Below are 21,752 nucleotides of genomic sequence, written 5' to 3'. Positions count from 1 at the left end.
TTGTCAAAGATGAGTTGACCATAGAGTTGAGGGTCCATTTCTGGGCTCTCTATTCTGTTCCATTGATCTATGTGTCTATTTTTGTGCCAGTACCATACGGTCTTGATGATGACAGCTTTGTAATAGAGCTGGAAGTCCGGAAGTGTGATGCCACCAGCTTTGCTTTTCAGACCAATATCCCTGATGAACATGGATGCAAAAATTCTCAACAAAATACTAGCCAATAGGATCCAACAATACATGAAAAAGGATTATTAACCATGACCAAGTGGGATTTATTCCTGGGCTGCAAGGTTGGTTCAACATCCGCAAATCAATCAGTGTGATACAATACATGAATAAAAGAAACAAGAACCATATGATCCTCTCAACAGACGCAGAAAAAGCATTCGATAAAGTACATCATCCTTTCTTGATCAAAACTCTTCAGAGTATAGGGATAGAGGGTACATACCTCAATATCATAAAAGCCATCTACGAAAAACCCACAGTGAGTATCATTCTCAATGGGGAAAAACTGAAAGCTATTCCCCTAAGGTCAGGAACGCAGCAGGGATTTCCATTATCACCACTGCTATTCAACATAGTACTAGAAATCCTAGCCACAGCAATCAGACAACAAAAAGAAATCAAAGGCATCTGAATTGGCAAAGAAGAAGTCAAACTCTCACTCTTTGCAGATGATATGATACTTTATGTGGAAAACCCAAAAGACTCCACCCCAAAAGTGCTAGAACTCATACAGGAATTCAGTAAAGTGGCAGGATATAAAATCAATGCACAGAAACCAGTGGCATTCCTCTACACCAACAAGACAGAAGAAAGAGAAATTAAGGAGTCGATGCCATTTACAATTGCACCCAAAACCATAAGATACCTAGGAATAAATGTAACCGAAGAGGTAAAGAATCTGTACACAGAAAACTATAAAATACTCATGAAAGAAATTGAGGAAGACACAAATAAGTGGAAAAACGTTCCATGCTCATGGATTGGAAGAAAAAATATTGTGAAGATGTCAATGCTACCTAGAGCAATCTATACATTTAATCAAATCCCTATCAAAATACCATCCACTTTTTTCAAAGAAATGGAACAAAGAATCCTAAAATTTATATGGAACCAGAAAAGACCCCGAATAGCCAGAGGAATGGTGATGGGTTTTTTAATGTAACTCCTAGAGCAAAGGCAACAAAAACAAAAATTTGTTTCTTTTGGATATTAACCAGTTATCAGATATATGATTTGCAAATATTTTCTCCTGTTTAGTTGGTTGTCTTTTCATTTTGTTGACGATATCCTTGCTGTGCAGAAGGGACTACATCAAACTAAAAAGCTTCTGATAAGTATTTAATATCCAAAATACTAAAGAACACATACAATTTAATAGCCCCCCCAAAAAAATCCAATGTAAAAATGGACAGAGAATCTGGAGAGACGTTTTTCCAAAGAAGGAAAGGAGATAGCCAACAGCTACATGAAAAATCTCACTAATCATTAGGGAAATGCAAATCAAAAGCACAATAAGATGTCACCTCACATCTGCTAGACTGCCTATTTTCAAAATGACAAGATGTAACAAGTGTTAGGCACAATTTTAGGAAAAGGAAATCCTTATGCACTATTGGTAGGAATTTAAATTAGTGCAGCCACTATGAAAAGCAAAAAATTAAAAACAGAACTACCATATGATCCAGGACTTTCACTTCTGGGTATTTGAAGAAAACAAAAACACTAATTTGAAAAGATTTATGTACCCCCATATTCACTGCAGCATTATTTACAGCAGCCAAGATATGGGAACAACTTAAGTGTCCACTAACAGATGATAAAGAAAATGTGACTGATATATATATATATATATATATATATCACACATATATACACCCACGGAATACTATTCAGCCATAAAAAAGAATGAAATCCTGCCATTTGTGATAACATGGATGGACCTTGAGGGCATTATGCTAGGTGAAACAAGTCAGACCAAGAAAGAGAAATATCATTTGATTTCACTTATATGTGGAATCTACAAAATAAAACAAACCAAAAAAAATCAAGCTCATATCTACAGAGAACAAATTAATGGTGGCTAGGGCATTAGTGTGCTTTGTGACATGCATACAGCTATAAAATAAATAATTCATGAAGATGTAATGTACACCATGGTGACTATAGTTAATACTGTATTGCATATTTTAAAGTTCTCCTTACAGAAAAAAAATTTTTTTTCTAACTATGTATGATGATAGATGTTAACTAGACTTATTTACTGTGGTGATTATTTTGCAATGTATACAAATATCAAATCATTATTTTGCACACCTGAAACTAATATAATATGTCATTAATACTTCAAAAAAGGCCTGAAAAGGCATGTGGCTTTAATATATATAAAAACATGACCAGTTAGAACATAAAATTTTAAAAGTTCCATTTGTAATAGCAACCAAAAAGAAAGAATACCTAGTTAAACTTAATGAACAAGAAACTAGGTCATATGAAGAAAGCTAGAAATTCTAAAGGGCAAGAAATAAGATTTAAGCAAATGATACGACTACTCTTGGAGATGCAGTATTTACAGTGTAAAGATGTTCATTCTCCCTACCTAAATCAATAAATTCAATGTAATACCAACTAAAATATCAATAGGTTTTTAGGAGAAAATTGAGAAATTTGAAGACAAACTAATCCTACCAAACATTAAAACATATTATAAAGCCAAAAAAATTAAAACTGTTTAGCACTGAAAGATAAATGAACAAATAAATCAATAGGACAGAACAATGTATCCAGAAATACACCCACACATTTATAAATGAGTTTCATTTTACTCAAAAGTGACCCTTCAAATATTGTGAAAAAGAGGGCTTATTTAATAAATGACAAAATAATTGGCTAACCAATTGAAAAAACTAAAGCTGGATTAATAGATGATCCCTTTTTTTTTTTTTTAAAGATTTTATTTATTTACTTGACAGAGAGAGACAGCGAGAGAGGGAACACGAGCAGGGGGAGCGGGAGAGGGAGAAGCAGGCTTCCCGCGGAGCAGGGAGCCTGATGCGGGGCTCGATCCCAGGACCCTGGGACCATGACCCGAGCTGAAGGCAGATGCTTAACGACTGAGCCACCCAGGTGCCCCAACAGATCATTCCTTATAGCAAAATAAATTCAGGCTAACACAGAGATATAAAGGTATAAATAAAGTCATACACATTATAAAAGATTCATGGGTGAATTTACAATCTTAGGTACAGAAGATTTTTCTAGGCAGGCATAAAACCCAGAAGCTATAAAGATAAGTATTTTTAACTACCCAAATTTTTTAAAAATACAATAAATAAGTCAAAAGCCGACTGTGAAAAACTAGGAAAGAAATATTTACAGAATACATAATGGACAAACGATTAGTATGTAGAACATATGATGAAGGACTATTAAGAAATATGATTAAAACTAGAACTTGATGTTTTAAAAAGCTATTAAAAGTCTTTTAAGATTCTGAAAAGATACTTAACCTCACTCATAATTAAAGCAATCGAAATCAGAGCAAGGTATAATTTTTCTACATCTCTGACATAATTTATGTTAGTTAACACCTAGGATAAATGAAAAGGTGGGAAACAGACACAATTTTACACTATTGGTAAGGATACAAATTGGCACAAACTCTTAAAAGGCAATTTGACTCTAGCTGTCAAAATGTAATATACCCATAATTTCAGTACCACAGACTGTGTGATGCCAGTACCAAGAATTTATCCCATAGTTATGATGGCAAAAAGTTGCAAGATATATGCATGAGGATTTTCACAGTAGCATCATTTGGAAGATAATCCTCTTGGTATACATCAGAAACTAAAGAAACAGTGTATAGTAAATAAAATGCTGGAAACATATTTTTGTTCAATCACCATTGAAACTGCTTCTGATAATGTGATTACTAGAAAAATTCTCCTCTATATTAATACTGATTATGAATTTTCACAGACCCTTTAAAGCTTTATCATATGAGATAGCAATATTTTAAAATTAATTTACTTTGATTTTCTTAAAGACTGAATTCCAATTCTAATGGCTTAAATCTAAAGACTCATTCCAAGAATTAATATGTGAAATGCATACTTTGTGTCTTTTCCTTTAGGAATTTATTCTTGGCAGGAAACATCTATTTCATGCATTCTTAGATGATTTATTCACACTTGAAAAGTTTCAAAATATATATGAGATGTATCATTTCACACACACATACCCCGAATCCACCATTCCTTAATTTGTAACATTTGATTCATTAAAAGGATTTATTTTTCAAGGAGTTCCAACATTAATTTTTCAGGATTCCACTGCAATTCTGGCATTAGCATAATAAATAAAAAGGAATTTATTTCTTTTCTAGTTATTTCACAGACTGTCTTTTAAAAAATGCACAAAACTTTATTTACTTATTTTTTTATTTTTTTTAAAGATTTTATTTATTTAGGCACCCCAAAATGCACAAAATTTTAACTGGACCAATACAAATTTATCTTTTAAGAATTTCATCACACAGGGGCGCCTGGGTGGCTCAGTCAGTTAAGCATCTGCCTTCAGCTCAGGTCATGATCCCAGGGTCCTGGGATCAAACCCCACATCAGTCTCCCTGCTCCATGGGGAACCTGCTTCTCCCCCTCCCTGCTGCCTGTTGCTCTGCCTGCTTGTATTCTCTCTCTGTCAAATAAATAAATAAAATATTTTTTTAAAAAAAGAATTTTGTCACACAAAAATACAGTATTTGTTTGAATTTCATTCTGGGGAATTAATTTAGGATGTCACTGGTAATCCCATTAAAAACTTTATGAAATTCCAGTTCAAATGATTAACTAAACAAATGTATGTATTGATGCAACTGAAACAAAAGAACAATTATAAAAATAAATCCATAATAGTGTAAAATGCTTGGAAGTGGTGCTGCCCAATAACCAGAACTGTGTAAGGGTAGATGAAAACTGACAAACTTAAAGAACTGAGGAATCTATCCTATACCTATGTAAGAGAAAACTTCCCCAAAAAACAAAAAAGCAAATTTTCCTAGAAATAGACTTTAAGCCAAACACTGTAACAAGAGACAAAGATAGTCATCAGATCATAATAAAAGGGGTCAATTCATTAACAGAATATAACAAGTGTAAATATTACACCCAACATCAGGACATCTAACTATATATAAAGCAAATATTAACAGGTATGAAGAGAGAAAATGACAGCAATATAATAATAATAGGGGACTTCAACACCCTACTTTCAACAACAGATAGATCATCTAGACAGAAAATCAGTCAAGAAACATCAGATTTAAACTACATGTTAGATCAGATGGACCTAACAGACATATATACAACATTTCATCTAACAGCAGCAGAATACATACTCTTCTCAAGCACATATGGAACTTTCTCCAGGACAGATAATATGTTAGGCCACAAAACATGTCTTAATAAATGTTTGATTTAAATCATATCAAACATATTTTCTGACCACAATGGTATGAAACTAGAAACCAATGACAAGAGGAAAACTGAAAAATCCATACATATGTGGATATTAAACAATATGCTCCTGATAACCAAAGGTGTCAGAGAAGGAATCAAAAGGGAAATGAAAAAATCTCGAGACAAAAATTGAAACACAACATACCAAAACTTATAGGATGCAGCAAAAGGAGTTCTAAAAAAGAAATTTTTAGTGATAAAGACCTACACTAAGAAAAAAGAAAAATCACAAATAAACAACCTAACTTTATACCTCAAGAAACTATAAAAAGAAGAACAAGGAACACCTGGGTAGTGCAGTTGATTGAGCATCCAACTCTTGGTTTTGGTTCAGGTCATGATCTCAGGGTTTTGAGATCAAGCCCCCAGCTGGGCTCCACACCTAGTGTAGAGTCGGCTTGGAACTCTCTCTCCTTCTCCCTCTGCCCCTCCCCACCCCTGCTCGTGCATGCTTTCTCTCTCTAAAATAAATAAACCTTAAAAAAAAAAGTAAGAACAAATTAAGCCCAAAGTTAGTAGAAGCAATCACAAAGATCATAGTGGAAAAGAATGAAATAGAGACTAGAAAAACACCAAAAAAATCACTGAAATTAAGAGCTGATTCTTTGAATAGATAAACAAAGTTGGCAAACCTTTAGCTAGAATAAGAAAAAAGGGAAAACACTCAAATAAAATTAGAAATGAAAGAGGAGACATGACAACTGATAACAAAAAATACAAAGGATCATATGAAATTATACAATTATATACCAAGAAATTAGATAACCTACAAGAAGTGGATATATTCCCAGAAAAATATAACCCAACAAGCCTGAATCATGAAGAAAGATCTGAACAAATTACTAGTAAAGAGATTGAATCAGTAACCAAAAACCTAACAGCACAGAAAAGTCCAGGACCAGACAGCATTACTAGTGAATTCTACCAAACATTTGAAGAAATGTCAATCCTTCTCAACAATCCCAAACTCATTTTTCAAGGCCAATGTTATCCTGTTATCAAAGACAAGGGTATCACAAGAAAAGAAAATTACAGGCCAATATCCCTGAAGAATATAAACACAAAAATCCTCAACAAAATATTAAACAGATTCAACAGTACATTAAAAGGACCATACACCATGATCAAAGTGGGATTTATTTCTTAGATGCATTGATAGTTCAACATATGCAAATCAATAAATGTGATACAGCGCATGAACAAAATGAAGGATAAAAATCATATCTCAATAGTTGCAAAAAAAAGCATTTGACAAAAAATGATAAAAACTCTCAACAAACTGGACATAGAGAATACATACTTCAAAATAATAAAGACCATACATGACAAGCCCATAGTTGATATCACAGTCAATAGTCAAAAGCTGAATACTTTTCCTCTAAGATCAGTAACAAGACAAAGATGCCTATTCTTACCCAGTTTATTCAACATAGGACTGGAAGTCCTAGTCAGAGCAATAAAAAGACACTCGAATTGGAAAGGAAGAAGTAAAACTTGTCTGTTTGCAGATGATATGACATTACATGTAGAAAACCCTAAAGATGCCATAAACAAAAACGAAAACAAACCTCTTAGAACTCGGTAAAATAAATTCAGTAAATATGCAGGACACAAAATCAATATACAAAAATCAGTTGTGCTTCTATACATTAGCAATGAATTATCAGAAAAAGAAATTAAGAAAACAATGCAAAGGGGGCGCCTGGGTGGCTCAGTAGTTAAGCATCTGCCTTCGGCTCAGGTCATGATCTCAGGGCCCTGGGATAGAGCCCCACATCAGGTTCTCTGCTCCGCAGAAAGCCTGCTTCTCCCTCTCCCTCTGCCTGCCATTCCCCCTGCTTGTGCTCTCTTTCTCTCTCTGTCAAATAAATAAATAAATAAAATCTTGAAAAGAAAAGAAAAAAGAAAACAATGCAAAGTAATGGCAGAGTAATTAATTAAAGGGGAAACAATTATGACAATCATCTGCTTCAGAGAAGTAGCACTCCACTTCCCCTATATAAAGTACTGTGTATATTTTTCCAAAGCAGGAGAACTTCTTCAGAATTCTTAGTGAGTGTTGGGGTTGAGGAAATTTCTAAATTTCAAGGTTGAAGAAAAAGTCCTATACACTTTCAAACAAAAAGAAAATTTATTGTCCAAGGAAAAAATCAGTTCAGTACTGGAACCTCATCTACAATATAGAGTGACAGAAGAAAATAAAATTATTTTGGTCAAGTTTAAGAGAAAACTTTTAACTTAGAATTCTACACACAGATAAACTATCAATCCAGTATAACAGCAATATAAAAGTACATAAAACTTTTGAAACAACTGAAGTTGTTAAATAAGCAAAAAGTGGTACAAACACAAGAAGAAATGAGAAAGCTGAAAGACATAGCAGGAAATTTTAATATATTTCTCTCAGAATTTAATTGCTCAAATAGACCAAAAACAAAACAAAACAGTATTAAGAATTTTAACAATATAATTAACCTTGATTTAACATATATATTTAGAACTATGTGGCCAGAATAACAAAGAATATGCAAAATACTTGCAAACATTTTTAAAATAACTGAGACTATGTAACTGCACAGCATTAAAAACACCTGACCATGGATTTAGCCACAAAAAAAAAAAAAAGAAAAAAATCAAGCCAGTATTATCTGAACAACAAAAGTAGAAATCAACAACAAAGGCTAAATACTCTCATCATTCTCCAACCCCCCAATAATATCTATTCACTCGGAAATTTTAAACCTCACTTTAAATAGTACTTGAGTAAAAGAGAAAAACTATAGAGTCACAGACAATTTTGAAAAGACCACCTAGTGAAAACTATGAAATGCAAAGTAGTACTCAAAAAAACATATACAACTTAAGTGAAATTTATTAGAATATAAGATTAAAAATAAATACTTAAGAAATGAACTGAAAGAGATAGAAAAATAGCAGTGTATATTATAGCAAGGAATTACACATATATATGCATATGTGCCTATATAAATATATAAATGTAAATAAATATATATTTTATATTAATATCTTCACCTATTTAAAGTATTACTTTTCCCTGCTGTTTTCTCTGCCCTGTTAACTATCAGAACTGACATAAGATATTCATAAATTCTGCACTGACATTTAGAATCAAATAACAACTGAAAACAGGACTACAGACAGTATTTGAACTCTAGAAGATTTAAAGACACATTAAGAATATGGCCTTAAAGGGGAAGGGAGGAAAAGATAAAACAAGACGATATCAGAGAGGTGACAAATCATAAGAGACTCTTAATCATAGGAAACAAACTGAGGGTTGCTGGAGGGGAGGGAGTGGAGGGATGGGGTAATTGGGTGATGGACATTAAGGAGGGCATGTGATGTAATGAGCACTGGGTGTTATATAAGACTGATGAATCACTGAACTCTACCTCTGAAACTAATAATACACTGTATGTTAATTGAATTTCAAAAAAATAAAATAAAATAAAGATAAAGTGGCTCAGGTCAAAAAAATATGCTTTAAAAAAGAAAGAATTATAATACTTCTTTAGAATCAAATTAAATTTGACACAGGATGTATTTATATTAAAAATAATAAAAATTTTAAAGTAATAATACCATAAGCCAATACTTCTCAAAATTTTGCACTAAAATGCCCCAGTAATAGACAATAGTAAATTGGCCTCAGCAATCTTATATATAAGACTCTATTATAGATGAGACTGTTTAAAACTTGACTTGAGAAAGTGATTTCCTTACCATAAGAAAATAAAGATTTCATAAAATCACTTTATCTTTATTTCTATCCAGTTTCCTGAGAAGAATATTAAAAGTCAGACACAAAAATATACTTTTTCTTGCATTTCATTATTTTATTAGAAATCTCTTATTTTTGAGTCATATATGAGATATTTATAAACATGCATTTACAAAGGAGAAAGCTGAAATATAGACACGAATAGCATTCATAGTCACAAGGGCAGAGACAAAGACACACCCAGACCTTAGCCTTTCTAATTCTAACTTCAACAGTCCTTCTCGTAGGAAGAATTTGTTTCAGATTTTCAGGATGTAATTATTCTGCTGCACAACTTTATCAGTGACATCTTTGTTATCAATATCTACAACTGTCTCCTTTTTCATTCTCACATAAATAAAGAACAATATAATGGACTTTGATTAACTTTACATATACATTTATGAAAATTTAACAAATTAATGAAAGTAAGTCATATAAATCCAGCCAAGAAAAAGACTAATCTCCAAAAAAATTTAAGCTAGAATTGTATTTTGCCACTTTGAGAGTCAATCATACTTAATTTGAGGATGAAACTGATAATCCTTCAAGCATTAGGTCTATAAAACAAACATTCTTAATGATGTCTTTAACTTATATGTTTTGAATTTATACTATAATGTGTGCTGTGTACTATAATGTGTGTTGTGTACTTTCCCAATACCAGCTTCATGAGCTGTATGTTTCTAAACATCTTACTTTTTTTGCTATAGAAGAAGGGGGCTCCTTTTTCATACTTCTTAGTAAAAACTCTGGCATGTTGTTTTCAATATCTTCACGAGTTCCCTTTTTATGCAAAACTGCAGCCAAAAATGAAATAACCTGGGAGAAAAAAAAACTTTTTAATTACTGTGTAAATGTTACAAGATGGACAAAATGTTATGGCTTACAATTAACTACCCAATTACTGAAAATTTGAGTATGTATAAATAGATTTGTTACAGGAGAAAACAATATGAAATAGTAGTACTGGTTTTCTTTTATATATTAACAAACAAATGTACAGTACACCTTACCCCTGAATACAGTAAAAAAGAATTCTCACATGGCTATCTCTTCCATGATAAGTTTTACCTACTCAATGAATTCTTTCTTGATCTCATCAGTTCGAACATTACCTTATTTGTCTCTCTCCATGGAAACTATCTCTTCATATATTCTATTAGAATAAACGATATACATTCTTTTTTCCCTGTAGAAAATAAACCCCTTGAGTTTATTTGGCTCATAAAGTTGTGCACTTCTATTCATCTAATAATTATAGATGGAATAATAGAATGTTATTTTAAGATAGACTAAGACAATTCATCATTATACACACCACTTGGAAAACAGCTATTCTCTAAATACCAAGTAAGAAAGACAGAGACATAATAAAGGAAATACAACCTCATGTAATGAAGAGCAAGAAATATTTAATCAATTGGACTCTGGTTCAAATTTCAGCCTTAGTTGCTTGGCAGTTATATAAACTTGGGCAAGTTAATCTATTTGAATAACTGTGAAAATATATGAAAATAGCAAAAATAAATATTTGCAGAGTTGTTTTAAAGATTGGGGGGGAGTACTTTCCATACTATCCATATGGGGGGAAAGAATCATTACTTTAGAAAAATAAATCATATAAATATTAAAACCTAAAGAAAAAAATATGAGAGGCGCCTGGGTGGCTGCTCAGTCCGTTAAGCCTCTGCCTTCAGCTCAGGTCATGATCCCAAGATCCTGGGATCGAGCCCCATGTTGGGCTCCCTGCTCAGCAGGAAACCTGCTTCTCCCTCTCCCACTCCCCCTGTGTTCCCTCTCTCTGTGTGTCTCCCTCTGTCAAATAGACACCAAAAAAATCCTTAAAAAGAAAAAAAAGAAAAAGAATATGAATGACTAAAAAAAATAGTGTTTTTAAAATGGGAATGGTTACCTACCATCTCAATCCTAAATGACAAAGAAAAAGAATGGTGTAAGAGAAGTATTTGAAGAGATAAAAACTGAAAACTTCTAAAGCCTGATTTAAAAAAAGTCAAGCCATATATTCCAGATCCACTAACAACATCAAACCAATAAATAAGTAAATAAATAAATTATTAATCCACAAGTAGGTGTTTCATAGGAAAACTGCTCAAAACTTGAGACCAAAAAAAAAAAAAAATCTTAAAAGTAGCACGAGGAAAACACAATAGATTACCTACCAAAAAGCAACAACTGGAAAAATAGCTGATCTTGTAGCAAAAACAACAAAAGACACTATATGATAGAATGATATTTTCAAAATGGTAAAGAAAATAAAAGGAACCTAGTTTTACACCCAATAAAGATATTATTCAAGAACAAAGATGAAGATATTTTCAGACAAACAAAAACTGAACAAATTCCTCATCAAAAGAGCCATAGTAAAGGAAATAATTAATGAGGTTTTCAGACACAAGGAAAATTATACAATGTAGATGTTCAGTGATGCAGGGAAAACTTAAGAGCAACAAAAATGGTAAATATATAGAAAATATAAATATATATTCACATTACTGAACAAAACTAAAATGTCTTCTTGAAATTAAATAAAAGCATTAAAAGATAAGACAACACATGTATTTGAGTCTGAAAGGGCCCAGTGTAGTTACAATATTCTGATGTCCTTACACTGTCCAGGAGGAAATAAAAGACTAATTTATATTAGATTTTTGTTAAGTCAAGAATGTTATAATCTCTGGGGTAACCACTAGAAGGGAAATACTTCAATGTGTAAGTAGTAACCTATTAAGAGAGAGATAACAAAATAATATGAAATAATCTATCCAAAAGGAGGCAAAAAAGATGAAAATAAACATAGGTGATGTACAACAAATAAAAAAGCAATAATAAAATAGTAGGTTTAAATCCAAATATATTAGAAAGCACATTTCATGGAGGGAACTAAATGTTACAATTAAATGACAAAGATCGTCAGGTCTATAAAATATATATGCCATTTACACACAAAACATTTAAAACAAGGAACAGAAAAAGTTAAGTAAAAAAATGAAAAGACGTGAACAAAAACCAAAAGAAAGTTGATATAGCTGTATTAATAGACTCTAAGGCAAAAACATTACTAAATTAAAAAGACACACTTCAAGCTTGATATTGATTAAAAACTTAATTCACATAGAAGTTAAAACTAGTGTAAATTGTTAAGCAAAGAAAACAAAGTTTACTGAAACAAAAGAAGACAAATCCATAGCATAAGGGTAAGATTTTGAAATAACTCAGTAAGAAGAAACAAAATAATCAGTAAAGAGAATATCTGAATAACATGGTTAGCAAACATGACCTAATGAACATTTGATCAAACACTGTACACTACTGCAAAACACAGTTTCATTTAAAGTACATATGAGGGGCGCCTGGGTGGTTCAGTCAGTTAAGCATCTGCCTTCAGCTCCAGTCATGATCTCAGGATCCTGGGATTGAGCCCTATGTTGGACTTCCTACTGAGTAGGGAGTCTGCTTCCCCTCTCCCTCTGCCCCTATGCCCCCTCCCTGGTTGTGCTCTCCCTCTCATTCTTTCTCAAATACACAAATAAAACCTTTTAAAAAATTAATAAAGTACACATGAAATATTTACAAAAGCATCATACAAGGTCATGGAGCAAATCTCAATACGTTTCAACAGAAATATTACACAATATGTTCTTTGATGTGAGAAACTAGAAATAACAAAAGTTTAAAAAGAAAATCCACAAATATCTATAAAGCAAGAAATATACTTCAAAGAAGAAATATATTTTAAGGTATATTAGAATAAGGGGTGCCTGGGTGGCTCAGTCGGTTAAGTATCTGCCTTTGGCTCAGGTCATGATCTCAGGATCCTGGGATCACTAGCCCTGTGTAGGGCTCCACACTCAGTGTGGTCTGCTTGGGACTCTGCTCAGCAGGGAGTCTGTTTCTCCCTCTCCCTTTGCCCCTCCCTCCCGCTCGTGCTCTCTCTTTCTCTCTCTCAAATAAAATCTTTAAAAAATGTATAAAATTAAAAATGAAGTATATTAGAATATACTTCTAATTTCACAATTGAGATTAGAATATATTTTGAGTTTAATAATAATAAATAATAATTACATATTAAACTTTTAGACTACACCTAAAACCATGTTTTAGGGACTTAAATGCCTATATTAGAAAAGAAGCTGCTAATAAGTATCTAAGAATCTATTTCAAAAATTAATAAAAATACAGAAAACATAACACAAAAAACAGAATTATAAATAAAATGTGTAAGTGGAAAAGCATATAATAAAAAGGATCAACAAAGCCAAATGATCATTCTTGTGAAAGGTTTTTAAAAAGTGAAAGCCCCTAGAAAATTAATGAAGAAGAAAAACTAAGAGGCAAACACACACACACACACATACACACACACACACACACACACACACACAAAGGACATAATAAATAATATCATGCCAATAACTAAAAATTTAGAAGAAATGAAGAACAGAACTTATCAATACTGACAAGAAAAAACATAAAATTTACATATTCATAAAACTATCAAATCTAAACATAATTATAAACCTTACATAAAGAAAACTAAAAGTCAAATAGTTTCACCAATAAAGTCTACCAATGCTTAAGAAAGATATAATGCCAGTCTTGGAGCACCTGGGTAGCTCAGTGAGTTAAGCATCCGACTCTTGATCTCACCTCAGGTCTTGATCTCAGGGTTTGAGTTCAAGCACTATGTTGGGCTCCACACTGGGTGTGGAGCCTACTTTAAAAAAAAAAAAAAGCAGAGAGAAAGGAAGGGAAAGGAAAGGAAAAAGGAAAGGAAAGGAAAGGAAAGGAAAGGAAAGGAAAGGAAAGGAAAGGAAAGGGAAAAGGAAAGGAAAGGAAAGGAAAAAGGAAAGGGAAGGAAAAAGGAAAGGAAAGGGAAGGGAAGGGAAGGGGAAGGAAAAGGGGAAGGGGAAGGGGAAGGAAAAGGGAAAAGGAAGGGAAGGGAAGAGAAGAGGATAATGCCAGTCTTAAACTCATCCAGATTTTAGAAAGGGAGAAATGGTCTCAACTCATTTTATGAGTTCTACATAATCTTGATAAGAAAATATAAGAATATTACATGCAGGAGATTTTAGGCCAATTTTTCTTATTCATATAGAAGCAAAACCCTTAAAATATTAGCAAATGTAACATAAAAATATAAAAAAGAAATATATACTAAAACCAAGTTGGGCTGATTCTGGGAATGTAAGTTTGGTTTAATTTTCAAAATTTAGATATTGTATGGGTATTAGTTAGGTATTACACTTAACTTTCCGAACATTAGTTTCCTTAAAATAAGAATAGGACAACCCATTTCATTAGAAGATCCATTTTACACGAAGTACTACATTATTAAGCACACTGTGAAAAGTTGGGAATGTATATTTTTATCACTAGGGCAACCAACAACAACAAAAAAATGTAAATAGTTAAAAAGCCAGTGGAAGAGCTGAAATATATTTTTTAAAATATCCTAGCAACCCAAAAGAAAGCAGGAATGGAGGAAGAGTAAGACAGAAAACAGTCTGTTCAAACAAAAACCAAATAATAAAATGGTATGTACAAATCCAAATATAACAGAAATGTAAATGGACTAAACACTCCAATTAAATATCAAAGTTTGCCAAAATGGATAAAGAGTTGTCTACAAGAGAACCACTTCATTTTTTTTTTAATTTAATTCCAGTATACCTAGCATACAGTGTTATATTATTTTCAGGTGTATAATACAGGGATTCAACAATTCTATGTATTATTCAGTGCTCATCAAGATGAGTGAACTCTTAATCTTCACTTATTCCACCCATCTGACCACTCACCTCCCCTCTGGTAACCCACCTGTTTGCTCTCTATAGTTAAGAGTCCGTTTTTTGGTTTGTCTCTTTTTTTTTCCTGTTTCTTAAATTCCACAGAGAGTGAAATCATATGGTATTTGTCTTTCACTGACTTTGCTTGCCATGTTGTTACAAATGGCAAGATTGCATTTTTCTTTATGGCTGAATAATATTCCAGTGTGTATGTGTGTGTGTGTGTGTGTGTGTGTGTGTGTGTGTGTATCAATACAGATCTATATAGATATAGATACATACCATATCTTCTTCATCCATCTATTGATGGACACTTGGGCTGCTTCCATAATTTGTCTACTGTAAATAATGGTGCAATAAACATAGGGGTGCATATATCCTTTTGAATTAGTGTTTTTGTATTCTTTGGATAAATACCCAGTAGTGCAATTACTGGATCGTAGGGTCATTCCATTTTTAATTTTTTGAGGAACCTCCATACTGCTTTCCACAATGGCTGAACCAGTTTGCATTCCCATCAATGGTGCACAAGGGTTCCTTTTTCTCTACATCCTTGTCAACATTTGTTTTCTCGTGTTTTTTATTTTAGCCATCCTGATGGGGATTTGATTTCCCTGATGATGAGTGATGTTGAGCATATTTCATGTGTCTGTTGGCCATTTGTATGTCTTCTTTGGAAAAATGTCTGTTCATGTCTTCTGCCCATTTTAATCATATTATTTGGGGGTTGGGTTTTTTGGGGGTATTTTTATAAGTTTTTTATGTATTTTGGATATAAACCCTTTATCAGATATGTCATTTGCAAATATCTTCTCCTCCCATTAAGTAGGTTGTCTTTTAGTTTGGTCGACTATTTCCTTTGCTGTGCCTAAGTTTATTTCGATGTAGTCCCAATAGTTTATTTTTGCTTTTGTTTCCCTTGCCTCAGGAGATATATCTAGAAAAATGTCGTTACAACCAGTGTCAGAGAAATTACTGCCTGTGCTGTCTTCTAGAATTTTTATGGCTTCAGGTCTCACATTTAGGTCCTTAATTCATTGAGTTTATTTTTGTGTATGATGTAAAAAAGTGGTCCAGTTTCATTCTTTTGCACATAGCTGTCCAGATTTCCCAACACTGTTTGTTGAAGAGACTTTTCCCCATTGTATATTTTTGCCTCCTTTGTGAAAGATTAATTGACCATATAACTGTGAGTTTGTTTCTGGATTTTCTATCCTGTTCCATCGATCTATGTATCTGTTTTTGTGCCAGCACCATACTGTTTTGATTACTACAGCTTTGCAGTATTACTTGAAATATGGAATTGTGATGCCTACAGCTTTATTTTTCTTTTTCAAGGTTGCTTTGGCTATTTGGGGTCTTTTGTGGTTCCATACAAATTTTAGGATTGTTTGTTCTAGTGTTGTGAAAAATGCTCTTGGTATTTTGATAGGGATTGCATTAAATCTGTAGATTGCTTTGGGTAGTATGAACATTTTAACAATATCTGTTCTTCAAATCCTTGAGCATGGAATGCCTTTCCATTTGTCATCTTCAATTTCTTCCATCAATGTTTTATAGTTTTCAGAGTATACATCTTTCACCTCCTTGGTTAAGTTTATTCCTAGATATTTTATTATTTTTGGTAAAGTTGTAAATTGGATCATTTTCTTAATTTCTCTTTCTGTTGCTTCATTATTAGTGTATAGAAATGTGACGGATTTCTGTATATTGATTTTGTATCCTACAACCTTATTGAATTCCTTTATCAGTTCTAGTAGTTTTTGGTGGAATCTTTAGAGTTTTTTATATATAGCATCATGTCATCTGCAAATAGTGAAAATTTTACTTCTTCCTTACCAATTTAGAAGACTTTTAATCCTTTTTCTTGTCTCATTGCTGTGGCTAGGACTTCTGGGTACTATGTTGAATGAAAGTGCTGAAAATGGACATCCTTGTCTTGTTCTTGACCTTAGGGGAAAAGCTCTCAGTTTTCACCATTGAGTATGATGTTAGTTGTGGGTTTTTCACATATGGCCTGTATTATGTTGAGGTATGTTCCCTCTAGAACTATTATTTTGTTGAGGGTTTTTATCATGAATGGATGTTCTACTTTGTTAAATAGTTTTACTATGTCTATTAAAATGATCATATGGGGGCGCCTGGGTGGCTCAGTTGGTTAAAGCGACTGCCTTCGGCTCAGGTCATGATCCTGGAGTCCCCGGATCGAGTCCCACATCGGGCTCCCTGCTCAGCAGGGAGTCTGCTTCTCCCTCTGACCCTCTTCCCTCTCGTGCTCTCTATCTCTCTCATTCTCTGTCTCTCAAATAAATAAATAAAATCTTTAAAAAAAATAAAATAAAATAAAATAAAATAAAATAAAATGATCATATGGTTTTTATCCTCTTATTGATATCATATATCATGGTTGATTTGCAAATTTTGAACCACTTGCATCCCTGGAATAAATACCACTTGATTGTGGGTTTTTTTTTTTTTATGTATTGTTGAATTTGGTTTGCTAATATCTTTTAGAATTTTTTGCATCTATGTTCATCAGAGATATTGGCCTATAGTTCTTATTTCTGTAGTGTTTTTATCTTGTTTTGGTATCAGGGTAAGGCTGGCTTCATAGAATGGATTTGGAAGTTTTCCTTCCTCTTCTATTTTTTGGAATAGTTTGAGAAGAATAGGTATTAACTCTTCTTTAAATGTTTGGTTGAATTCACCTGTGAAGCCCTGCTCCTCCCTCTCCCACTCCCCCTGCTTGTGCCCCCTCTCTTGCTGTGTCTCTCTCTGACAAATAAATAAATTAAAAAATCTTAAAAAAAAAAAATTCAGCAAGAGATTGATGTGAACAAAATGGCTGATGCAGAACTCAGACTAAAGGAGGTGGAAAGAATGTTTCACAAATGACGGAGTTCAAGCATTAGACAATAATGAAAAGGTCAGGCAACTGTATTGATTAGAACGGGACATGAGGAAACTATATAGTGAGGGAAATGTTCTATATCTTATTACAGTAATGGTTTTATATACATACATATATGTATATGAGTTAAATACACATAACTGTATACTTTCGATCCATGCATTTTACTGTTTGTAATTAAAGACAGAATCATACACACACACACACACACACACACACACACACACACAAAGATACATATATTCTTTTGAATTATAGGCAAACTGGTCCTCAAAGGCTGAAAAGGCAGAAAAGATACCAACTAGATACTATATGACAATTTAATTTAAGCAATATAAACCTAATCCATTGCTTTCCCCTTAATTCATCTCTGGATTGTTTCATTATAAGAAAACTATATTCCTAATTATGATAATTCATAATTCAACCTGTTCATCTATCCAAGACGATGAAGATCTTAACTTTAACTTAATTTGTCAAATTCCATGAATTTGAGAATTCTGTAAAATATTGGGAAATTTTAATAAAAATCTAGGATTTTGCATTCATTCCCAATTTTAATTTTTAGTCCAATTAAAACTAAAAGTGAAAATAGATGAATTATTGGTGTTGAACACATCATGGGCACAAATGAACACAAGGAGACTTCTGGGGTAATAAATGTGTTCATTATCTTGATTGTGGTATTGTAGTGATCATTTCTTGGGTGCATTTATATGTAAAACTTACCAAACCATACACTGTAAATTTATGCACTTTAATGTATATCAATTGTAACTTTAAAAAGTACATATACACTGTGCAAATGAATACATACACATACAACCAACAAGTCTGCTAAAACTAGTAAGACTAACAAAACCAAATTTTGTAAGAATATAGAGCAACCATAATTTCATACATTGTTGGCAGGAATGCAAAAAGGTACAAACACTTTGGAAAAGGTTTGGCAATTTCTTATAAAACTAAGCATACATTAGTTCATGACCAAGTAATTCCATTCCTAATTATTTACTCAAGAAAAGTGAATACATAAGAGATTGTTCAAGAGAGTTCTTAACAGTTTTTTTCATAACAACTAAAAACTGGAAACAGCTCAGGTGTCCATCAGCTGGAGGACAGATAAACAAAATGCAGCATCTAAATAATGGAATAACTACCAGCAATAAAAAGGAACAAACTACTTATGCAATCAATAACACAAATGAGACTCAAAATATTATGCTAAGTGAAAGAAGCCTTATACAGAGTGCACATGTATGATCCTATTTATATAAAAAAGCAAAGCTAATCTATGATATAAAAAAGCAGAACAGTGATTGCCTCTTGGGGGTGGTGGGAAGAGCAGGAAGAAACAGAATTGACCTCTTCTAGAGTGATGATAATGTTCTGTAGCTTGAAAGGGTTTATTTGGCTTACACAGAGGTCAAAGCTCATGGAATGGTGGGTATACTTAAGATTCGTGCATGTCATTGTAAATTTTACTTCAAAATGAAAAAAAAGAATTGTAAATAAACACTGACTAGCTAATGACACACATGCTCAAGTGTTTGGGGATAGGATATATTAATGTCTGCTACTTTAAAATGCAACAAAACATGGCTTGATGGATGGATAGATAAGTGATAAAGCCATGTATAATGACACATTAAAAGAATCTAGGTGGTGGGTATATGGGTATTCATTGTACAATTCTTCCAACTCTTCTAGATGTTTGAAAAGATTCATAAGAAGATCCTGGGGAAAAAATCAGTTTGTAAGACAGTAGTGATTCCATTTTTTGCACATTTATTTATGTCTGTGTATTCATGGACCAGTATATATGAAATATATGCATACATGTTTATGTATGTTGTACATTCAACTGCTCCCTCTCAATCAGATAGATCCTTCCAATTCACTTAAAAAAATACTCAAGTTCCTCCTCTTTCCAAATGATACAAACAAACAAAAAAGAAACTTCCTCAAAATTCCATCTTCCTTCAGCTACTAGTAGGTCACTTTTGTTCCTTTCAAAGCCACCTTTCTTAAAGAGGTAAGCATACTTCCCATGTCTATGCCTTCACCTACTTCATCTGGCTTGTGCCCCCCGCCCCGAATTCCAGCAAAATAGCTCTTGTTCAAGATACCAGTAATTTCCAGTGTCACTAGATCAAATGCACATTTTAAAATCCTCATCCCTTGAAGAATGTAAAATATTGAGCTGACGTTTTTAAATCTGAAATGAGGGAAACAAACTTTATTTCGTACATAAACCAAACTTTAGAAAAAAAAAAAGTTCAATTTCATATTATGGTTAAGTCAGAATGTGAGAAGGGGAAAACTTAAGGGATGTTATCAGAAAAAAGGAAAAAAATGAATAAGATTATACTACAGTCCAAATGGTAAATGCCAATGGTAATAAATGCCAACAGTAAATTTTCATAGACCATTTTCACCTAATTCTACTGTACTTTGAAATTCTACTAAACTCATTAACTATTGTCCACATTTCTTCAACTGGTTTAGTCATTGTATTTATAGAAGCTCCACCTTAAATGGATCTCCCAAACTCCTATTCATGTAGAAATTATTCTCTAAGCTATAAGAATAATAACCAGGGATGTAAGTCTGCAAGGATCAGAAAAATCCAGCTAAGTATCAAAACTAGTATAGAAACTATGTCCTAATCTTCAGAAGATAAGCCCTCAAGACTTTCAAAGCACATTCAAAACACAATTGAAAGCCTTCCAAGGATTTCAGTGTCAGGTAATATAAAATTGTGCAGTAAAATTACTTTAAAAAAATACATCATAAAATAAAGGAAATTTCTTTATAACATGGACTTCAGAGATGAAAGCTAAATTTGAGCCTAAAACATGCATAAGAACTTGAATTGTATATGGTAGTTTTAATGGGAGGAGATTCCCAACTAGTTCCCAAAAAGGTCCCTTTTAGTAGCACGCTGTTTCTGATTTTGCAGATTAGCAGGCATTGATTGGCTAGTCAAAGAAGTGTGGGAAAAGACATTCTAGCATGGGCAAAAACAATAAAACTGTATGTAAAGATAGTCATATTAGTTATTTATAGTTATAGTTATTTATTTTCGTCTAGTATTCATCCGTATACCTTGGTCACAGATGATAGTTTCCTAAAGGCTCCTTTCTTTATTCTTGCCACCTATTCTCCCAAGAAAGTAAATCTGTTTATTCCATAAGCAATTATTTAGCACCTTCAATGTGCAAACCTAGAACTATGTGCATTGCCTGAACTTAAAGGGACAAACAGTATGGCTAATGGTGATACACTATGATTACTGAAGGACTTAGTTTTACTCTAGCTTTTTACATCAGAGCTGTATATATAATTGCATTATTAGGCTATTTTTTAAAGATTTTATTTATTTGAGAGAGTAAGAGAGAGAGAGCGAGAGAGCACACACACGTGAGCAGGGGGAGGGGTGGAGAGAGAAGGAGAGGGAGAGAGAGAATCCGAAGCAGACTCTGAGCTGGGCGCAGAGCCTGATGTGGGGCTCGATCTCACGACCCTGAGATCATAACCTGAGCCGAAACCAAGAGTACGATCCTTAACCCACTGAGCCACCCAGGCACCCCTAGACTATTTTTAAATGTTGAAATTAGTTTTTCACTTACCTTTGAGTTCCACTAACAATGGAGGTGTCATGAAGAATAAAATTATAGTGGCATAATTCAATTATAATGAAGGAAACACAGAAGGATTTA

General features: G+C 33.0%; 1 protein-coding gene across 3 annotated transcripts in view; it reads right to left on the bottom strand.

Moving 5' to 3' along the window:
• ERCC6L2 (ERCC excision repair 6 like 2) overlaps window positions 1-21,752 on the bottom strand; it is a 163,197-nt gene that overhangs the window by 103,970 nt on the left and 37,475 nt on the right. For all 3 annotated transcript variants that reach the window (XM_073880718.1, XM_073880717.1, XM_073880719.1), the window contains one exon: window positions 10,009-10,131. In XM_073880718.1, coding sequence (XP_073736819.1) covers window positions 10,009-10,131 — 123 coding nt within the window. The remainder of the gene's footprint in view (window positions 1-10,008; window positions 10,132-21,752) is intronic.

The sequence above is a fragment of the Callorhinus ursinus genome, unplaced genomic scaffold (assembly GCF_003265705.2).
Source record: "Callorhinus ursinus isolate GAN/ISIS: 27379988/994484 unplaced genomic scaffold, GSC_fseal_2.0 scaffold39, whole genome shotgun sequence".
NCBI lineage: Eukaryota > Metazoa > Chordata > Mammalia > Carnivora > Otariidae > Callorhinus > Callorhinus ursinus.
Note: the sequence above shows the minus strand (reverse complement) of the source record. Positions and strands in the feature narration are given on the sequence as shown.